Source organism: Pelodiscus sinensis, chromosome 20 (genome assembly GCF_052426305.1).
Source record: "Pelodiscus sinensis isolate ZL-2025 chromosome 20, ASM5242630v1, whole genome shotgun sequence".
NCBI lineage: Eukaryota > Metazoa > Chordata > Testudines > Trionychidae > Pelodiscus > Pelodiscus sinensis.
Window position 1 is genome coordinate 1457468 of NC_143071.1, and position 8366 is coordinate 1465833.

Here is an 8366-nt window from a genome sequence, read left to right on the forward strand (position 1 = left end):
CGGGGGCTCTTGGGGGGTCCAGATGTCCCTGCGGAGGAGCCGCACGTAGCCATGTCTGCGCTCTCCCTCCTGTGCCGGGGGCGGCGGCTGGGATCCGGCTGCCCCGTGGGAGAGACAGTGACAGGTCACAGCTACGCGGCGCCCCTGAGTTCCCGCTCGCCGGCCGGTTTCCCATCACGGCTGGGAGTGCCGGGCCGGCCAGGCCATGGGCCTGACGCAGCTCTGTTCCTCCAGCTGATGAATCACATTACAGGAAGCGAACAGTCCCTGGCCCACTTTCCTGATGTCACATTTCCCCGTGAGCAGTCGTGGAGCTGCCAGGCGCTGGGGGGTGACTAAGGGAGCTGTTGGCAGGCTGGGTTCCCTGCAGAGACGAGCACCGGGCGGTGGAGGGATGTGGGAAGGGTTGTTCCGAACTCCCTGAGGGGCGGCCATGCCAGTCTGTAACTTTAAAAACAACGACGAGCGGCCCTGGGGCACCTTGGAGACTGACCAAAACCTAGAGATTCCTGGGCACAGCCCTCAGCAGCCGTTAGCCGGCTGGCGCATCACAAAGGCAGCGTCTCCTGCCATTACTATCCGCATCTCCACAGCCAAAGCTCCGAACGGGGCTCGTCCTTAGCCTGGGTCCCGCAACTGACAGGCGCTAGACCCCTTGGCTTCTGTGACTGCCCCTCCAACTCAGCTGGGGCGTGGGACGTGCCTGCCAAAGCTCCCGGTCTCCACGGTGCCCCAGGACCTGCGTCGCTGTTCAAGGCCCTCCCTGGAGGGTGCTAGGGAATCCCTGGGCAGAAGGCAGCCCCTTGGAGGGGCCCCTGGCAATCAGCATGCCCCCTTTGCAGACTGCCTGGTCCCAGGTGGGAGCATGAGCCGCCCAGCTCCGCAGCCCCTGGCTGTCCTGACGATGGCTCTGTCTACACTCGGCCGAGAGCCTCGCGCTCAGCAGAGCCTGGCCCCGGTAAGCCAGGCTGGCTCCCCTCCAGCAAAGCGAGAGCTGCTGACGTCTCTGCTGCCCACCGGCATCTTGTGCTCCAGAGCCCACAGGCCACGGAGCAGGGACCTGCCCCAGCGCGGAGAGCCCAGGGCTGCTGCAGCAAACAGCCCTGGGATCACGCCATGCACAGCGGGGAGGCCGACTCACCGCCCCCCAGCCAAACTGTGACCAGGCCCTGGGCCAGGCAGCGGCGCCCCAGGAACGCGCCTCGACTGCTCTCGGCTCTGGCTGGGCCTGTATCTCGGGGTTCAGGCAGTGGGGCAGCCGGGGGCTGGCCAGGAGACAGCTGAGCCCAAGCTGAGGCGCTCTGCTGCTTTGCTAGAGGGGCGCCCGTGGGGACGGAGCCTGCAGCCTGACAGGACTGGGGAGGGGGGGCTGATGACGCCTCTGCCACTCGCCTTCTTGCTCCCTGGGGCTCCCCACCACCCTGTCCTGCCGGGCCAGCTCCCGAGTGGAGACAAAAGCGCCCGGCTGGGCCTCGCCCGTGCGAGAAGCCTGTTTGTGCAGTTCCTGGCCCGAGCGGGCTTGTTCCCAGTCCAGGCCAGTCTTCCAGCCAACAAGGATCCTTTACGTTCGTGTGAGCGCCAGGCCCCGAGCCAGGGACGGAGCTTCCATTGTGTGTGCACACGCTGCTCTGCCAGGGGCCTGTCCTCCGGGGACATTCCCTGGCGCTAGGTCCCCTGGCTGCGCAGGGCCAGGGAGAACAAGGCCGTTCTCAAGTCCTTAGGGCTTTGGCGGGTGCCTGGGCTCTTCAGGGCTGGGTGATGGCAGTTCCCACTGGCCAGGGATCGCCCTTCCCGGGCAATGGGAGCGGCAGGAGCAGCACGGCCCGGGACACTGCTTCCTGCGGCTCCCGCTGGCTGGGAACAGCGATCCGCGGCCAACAGGAGCTGCGCCCACTGGTGCCTGGGGGCGCAGGTTAATGTCCCAATGGACTGGCCCCACTGGCCCACCTGCTGGGCCCCCGGGGCGCTCCCCAGCAGGCCGCTGTTCCTCTGTCTGGGGTGCGCTCGCAGAGCGGGGGCTCTGCCCAGCCCCTCGCTGGGATAACGCCAGAGTGGAGGGCAGTCTGGCTCCTGGCCGCCAGCCCCACTCTGCAAACACGTCTGCATCCACACGGGTGGGCCGCGATACCGACAGACCCCGCTGGAGACGGCCTCTCCCGTTCCCATCTCCTGGGGAGCTGGGCCCCAGCCCTCCGCGCCGGAGCAATAGCCACAGCGCCGCTGTCAACCAGCCCTTCCGAACACAGCGCCCCTCCTCTCCGCCCTGGCCTCCCTTTGGCGATCCCGGCTGCCCGGAGCACGCTGGGCCGCGGCCGGAGGGGCAGGGGCTGGAAGGTGCTTCATGGGGCACGGAGCAGACCGTGATGGAGGGATGTTAAATATCGGTTAACTGCATAGTCCAGTAACCTCGGGAATTCTGATCGGTTAGTCGACTTTTCTGTAGCCCCCTGCTGGCGGGGCTGGCAGCCCGTGTATCAGAGGCAGCAGCACGGGGTGCCGGGTGGGAGCTGGTCCACAGCAGTGCAGGGCGGCAGCAGCTCCTGTCTGGGGGAGTCTGAAGGCCTGGACCCAGCGCGGGCCAGACCGGAGTCGGGCCGCCTGGCTCCTAATGCTCTCTAAATGCAGAGCCGCGGCGGGGGCAGGCCCGGGACCCGGCGTGAGTGAGGACTGAGCCGGGCGGCTGGCCAGCCTGCTCAAACATTTACTGGCAAGGGGCGGGAGGGAAATGTGCGCAGCCCGTGGGTCACGACCCCCAAGGGGTCACAGCTGTCTTCTGGGGGGCCAGCCGCCCTTTTCCCCCCGGCTCGGCGTACACACGGTGGGGCAGCGGGAGCGGCAGGTGAGCGGAGAGGCATTTTAAGGGGTCATACTTTTGTTGTTGCTGCTGTTGCTCAGCCAAAGGTTTCCCGGGGGTCGTGCCCCACTGCTCTATAGCATCCACTTAGCAGCCTCTGTTTATCCATTAACCTGCTGCGAGCCCTGGGCAGGCTGGAAACCACTGAGCGGGGGCAGGGGAGCTGCGCCCTCACTCCAGGACCGGGGCGGGGACCCTCCCTAGCCCAGGGCTCTTGGAGTGCTCCCACAGCGGCAGTGGCTGCGCGGGGGCGCTCGGCCCTTCTCCTCCCTGGGGCAGGGCCGCCCGCCCGCCCATGACACACTCAGCTCCTGACGTCAGGCAGGCCCAAGTCCACTTGGCGTTCCTGGGGAGGCGAGCGGCTTGTGAAAGCTCTGCCAGGGATTTGCCCATGGCCTGGCCGCGTCACGGTGCTGCGGCCCGGGGAGGTTCCAAGAAGCGCGAGGCATTCACAGGGCTTCCCGGACTGCGACTCAGCGGCTGATTGCAGCACCGCAGAGTCCTGAGGCAAAAGGGAAGAGGCCCTGAGCAGAGGGGAAGGAAGCACCAGGGGCTCTTTGGGAGGCCAAGAAATCCCAGGCGGTTACCGCAAGGTGCGGGCAGGGGCCAAGGGGGGCACGCAGACAGGCCCCGGCCTTCACACAAGCCTTGGCTTCCCTGGGAGCCTCCCCCGCTTTGCGCCTTGAGGCCCTGGGGCTCCCCTAGGGATGTGCCCAGGAGCCCCTCTCCTGGCTGTTGGGGGCTGCACTGCCAGGGAGACGGGCAGCCTGCTGGGGCCACTGGCGGGCCCCAAGGAGCTCTGCTGGGCTGCAGCACCGTGGCCCTGCCCGGCGCTTGCTCTGGAGCCTGCTGGCCCGTGGGGAGCCCGCCGAGGGCCCCGGAGCGGAGCCGCTCTTTTTGGCCACGCTCCTGCCCGGGCAGCACATCCCCGAGCTCCACGGCCCCCAGGCGGCCTCGGAGCCTCTCCCGCTGAGCCGAGAGCTGCCTGCCCTGCAGACCCCAGCTGCTCCCCTGCCCTGGCCTCCTCCCAGCGGCGGGAAGGGGCGGGAGGAGGCTGCCGAATTTCCTGGCACTGGGCTGAGAATAAACAGTGCTATTCCAGCCCCGTTGCCTGGCGACCCAGCTCCGGGGAGGGCCGGGGGTGTGGTGTGCAGCTCAGATGGTGCTGACGCTGGGGATGTGCCTGAGCCGGGCCTGGCCGGGCGCCACCCGCTCCGCTGCCCGGATTCTTCGCATCGCTCGGGCCCGGCTCCTGCCCAGCCCGGGAAGTGGCGCTTCCTGGCAGGCCTGGGACAGCAGCACCAACAGGGAGGCCTGGAGCCAGGCCTGCGCATGGGGGCAGGTGGGGTGTGGGGGGGGGGGGGGGGAGACAGGCACCTTCGGCTTGGGCCCAAAAAAATCAACAGCATCTCCCCCCAAGCTGGGGCAGGGGGTCCCAGACCCCCAGCAGCCCTGCCCATGTCACTGCCCCCCCCACCAGAGCCCTCCGGCCTGACCTGGCTGGGCGTCCAGTGCGGCTCTGCATGGCAGGGGGGCCCGGCTGGTCCCACCAGGGCGCGGGTGGCCCCGGCCTTCCTCTCAGGGGGCAGAGCTGGAGAGAGCAGCTTGTGAACACAGCAGGGACAGGCACAGCCGCCCTGGGGCCGATCCCAGAGACGGGCAGCCCTGGGCCGCCCCCGAGCGCAGGCGGCTGCTGCCCCTGCCGGGTGGGAACGCTCCCCGGGGTTAACTCCTCTGCCCCCGCCAGCCCTCGGCCTGAGCTGGCAGACCTGTGCCGGGGCTGCAGCTCCCGCCCAGAACAGCTGCTGCTTGTTTGGGAGGGGGCTTCTCTCGGCAGGTTTCGTCCCCTCCTCCCCAGCACGTGTCGGCTTGCCCCCTGTTGCACGGGGCCCAGGAGAGAGACCGCAGCTTGCGAGCCCCCTGCGCGCCGGGGCTCCCCTTGGCATTTCTACTCTTGCGGCTCGCTCGCCTGCCAAGCGCTTGAGCAGTGCGGAGCTAGCATGGGCCCGGCTCGCCCCCAGGCGGGTCCAAAGAGGCTCCTGGGCCAGCCGGGATCGGAGTCCGTGGCTAAGGCCGCCTGAGACCGAGCTGCTCGGGGCTGCAGCCCAGGGCGCTCGGTCCTGCCTCTCAGCCCTCGAGGGGACCTACTGGGGTCCCTGGGCTGTCCCAGGACCTCCCTGAGCCTTTAGAGCCAGTTCTGAAGCAGAAGCCGCGAGAGCAGCTCCCATGGCGAACTAGCCACCCCCGATGGCCAAATAGCCCCATGCGGCTGGCATGTCGGACCCCACGGCTTAGAGCCAGGCCATCGGCTTCCATGCTGCCTACCCAGGAGGAGCCTGGCAGCGCCAGGCCAGCCTCATCTTGGCAACAGCAGGGACTTCGTGCCAGCAAGATCTGGGGAGCGGTGACAGCAGCGTCTCCACTGCTGGGGGTACCTGCCAATACCACACGGCGCTGCCGCACGCCCGGGAATCGCTCCCCCCTTCCCCCATCTCCCACCTGACCGGCCCAGCACCGAACGCAGACACGCGTGACCCCGCAATCACGGAGGGAGGCTGCGCTACCAGGGTGCACGCGCGGTTCACTAAGGCCTGGCAGACAGAGCGGGAGGGGAGGACCAGAGAGGAAACCAGAGCTGGGATTTTCATTACAAAATAGGCTTCTTTATTATAAATTACAGAACCGCTCCCTGTCCGAGTAGAAATATAAATATGTGCAAAGTTTCTTCTGAGTTTGGTTTACGTGGAGCTTTCAAGCCTGTGGAGCTCAGCCTTCAAGGCTGGAGGGGAAGGCAGAATCTTTATAAAAGACAGTGATTCAGGCAGGGCTGTAAACGGTGCTTTCTCTAAAACCAGAAAAACCCCACTGCCCTTCCAGGCCTCCCCACGGACAGCGGTTACGAAGGGACAGGCTCCGGGGCGGGCCAGTGTCGCTACATTCCACCACGGAGCAGAGACTCAAGAATCCCAGCAGCTGGCAGCCTCGGGTCCAGGGCCTGGGAGAAGCCAGGCCAGGCAGCACTATGGAATAGCGGGCTAACGACTTGGCCGTCGGGGCTCGCTGCAGCAACGTGCTCGCCTGGGACTCTGGGTGCTGATGGGCCAGGCCGGGCTTTGTTCCCACCGGGGATTTGCTCTTCCAGCCTGGAGTGGTATTGTAAGTGTTCCTTGCCATGTGCAGTAACCCAGTCCATGGGCCGAGGATGGGTTTTAAGGCTTAGTCCTCTAGGATAACGGTAGTGAGGGAAAAAGGCAGCATCCTCCAAGTCTGGGACGTGGTGTGAAAGGAACTTCCACCCACATGGAGGCGGTGAGAGGTAAAAAATACTTTCCCCTTAAAACGGAGGAAGACGGATCAGGCACTCGCTGGATTCCAGTGCTTTGCTTCTGCTATTCCAGACCGGCTTTGCTGTCAGCACAGCTCGAGTTTGGTCAGATCGCTGTGGCCAGAAAACGGGGCACTCTGCGGGGTGCACATCTCCCGCAGGTGCTCAGCAGGGCTCCTTCCCAGCGGCTGCCCCAGGAACAGACGCACCCTGCACTGGGCTGCCGCAGGGGAGACCGGCTGGGGCAGGCAAACCGGCGGCCGCGTAGCGTCAGCCTCCGGCCGTTGTGGAGAGGGACTCAAGACCTCTCTGTGCTGGGCAGGGCCCCTGGTGACCATCCCCCCTCCCTTGCCATAGGGGGAAGGCTGGCTTTGCCCTGCAAGTTCATCTTCTGCCAGAACCCTGTGCCCTCTACCCTGCTTTGTGCTTGTGCCATGTGCGGCCCCTCCTTGGGGCTCCTTAGAGGGGGGCATCGTACTGGTCCAGGAACTCCTTGATGGGCCCCGGCAGCTGAGTCATCTTCCCGTAGCAGTTCAGGTGCCCGTTGACGGTCTTGCGGCAGAGATGCTGCAGGCTGGACACGTTGGAGGAGAGCGGGCGGCTCAGGATCAGCGGGATCTTCTCGCCCCCGGAGTAGATGTAGTAGGCGCGCTTGGGGGGCGGGGCGCCCCCGGGCTGCTCGGCCAGGGGGGGCATGTAGTGGTGCACCAGCTTGAGGACGCAGTCGAAGCGGGGCACAGGCTGGCTGCTGCGGGGGTCACTCTGCAGACAGAAGCTGCCGCCCTCGCACTGGATGCGCAGGTTCTTGGGGCCCGACTCCGTCTTGACGCTGAGGGTGAAGAAGTGCCGCTGGTCGGAGCTGTCCCGGATCAGGAAGGTGCCAGCCGGCTCGGCACTCAGCAGCAGGTTGGCCTCGCCGCCCGTCACCGCGCTCCAGTAGAAGCCGCTCTCCTGCAGCTTGCGCACAGCGTTCACCACCAGCTGGTACTCGCTCTTGGAGCTGAAGGTCTTGAGGCGCAGGCTGGTGTCCAGCGGGCGGCTCATCCCAGCTGTCGGGAACTTGCTGTGGGTGACCATGGCGCAGGGAGCCAGCTTCCCGAGCTCTGCCGCTGCCTGGCGCAGCTGCTGCTAGACCATCACCTGCAGGGCAAGGGCAAGGGCAGGGTCAGAAAGAGGCTCCCCAGTGCCAGCCGCCATCCCCGCCCCTTCTGCCCCCATCACCAGCCACCCCCTCCCACCGGGGTGCGCCCCCCCACTGCCAGCTGCCACCCCTCTCCCACCGGGGTGCGCCCCCCCACTGCCAGCCGCCACCCCTCTCCCACTGGGGTGCGCCCCCCCCACTGCCAGCCGCCACCCCCCTCCCAGCGTGGTGCGCCCCCCCCCACTGCCAGCCACCACCCCCTCTCCCACCGGGGTGCGCCCCCCCACTGCCAGCCGCCACCCCCTCTCCCACCGGGGTGCGCCCCCCCACTGCCAGCCGCCACCCCCTCTCCCACCGGGGTGCGCCCCCCCCACTGCCAGCCGCCACCCCTCTCCCACCGGGGTGCGCCCCCCCCCACTGCCAGCCGCCACCCCTCTCCCACCGGGGTGCGCCCCCCCCACTGCCAGCCGCCACCCCCCTCCCAGCGTGGTGCGCCCCCCCCACTGCCAGCCGCCACCCCCCTCCCAGCGGGGTGCGCCCCCCCCACTGCCAGCCGCCACCCCCCCTCCCAGCGGGGTGCGCCCCCCCCCCCACTGCCAGCCGCCCCCCTCCCTCCTCGGTGCCCCCCCATTCCCGCCTCCCGCCCGACCCCACACCGCCCCGCTGGCCGTGCGGGCGCAGTTACCTGGGGCCGGCGGGCGGACCGCGCCTCGGGCAGGGGCTGCGGCGGGTCCCGGCGATGCGCGCCCGGCTCGGCGCTTTCCAGAGCTGCCGGGAGCGCTCGGGGCCGCCTCTTATAGCGCCGCCGCCTGGCCCCGCCCTCGGCTTCCTGGAACTCGGCTCCTTCTTGTAACGCGCGGCCCCGCCCGCCCGCCCGGCCCGGGCCACCCGCCAGGCAGCGCCGGCCCATTCCGGGCAGCGCGGGGCTCCCCCGCCTGCAGCCACGCGCCGCCCGCCCGGCCCGGGAGGGAGGGAGCCTTCCCCGCGCTGCCGCGGGGCGCGGGACTGGCCGGGCTTGGCGAGCGCCCTGGGAACTCGCCCCGCGG

The 8366-nt window shown here is 68.2% G+C and overlaps 1 protein-coding gene across 1 annotated transcript; it reads right to left on the bottom strand.

Annotated features, from left to right (window-relative positions):
- Positions 1 to 5495: 5495 nt before the first annotated feature.
- Positions 5496 to 8159, bottom strand: SOCS3 (suppressor of cytokine signaling 3). The gene is made up of 2 exons (XM_075904171.2): positions 8006 to 8159; positions 5496 to 7319 (listed from the first exon to the last, which is right to left on the bottom strand). Exon 2 carries the CDS (start codon positions 7254 to 7256, stop codon positions 6639 to 6641), a length of 618 nt encoding a protein of 205 aa, XP_075760286.1. The 5' UTR covers positions 7257 to 7319; positions 8006 to 8159; the 3' UTR covers positions 5496 to 6638.
- Positions 8160 to 8366: the final 207 nt, after the last annotated feature.

Excerpts from the sequence above, each read along its gene's own strand:
- SOCS3 (XM_075904171.2), bottom strand. The coding sequence starts at position 7,256 with ATGGTCACCCACAGCAAGTTCCCGACAGCTGGGATGAGCCGCCCGCTG.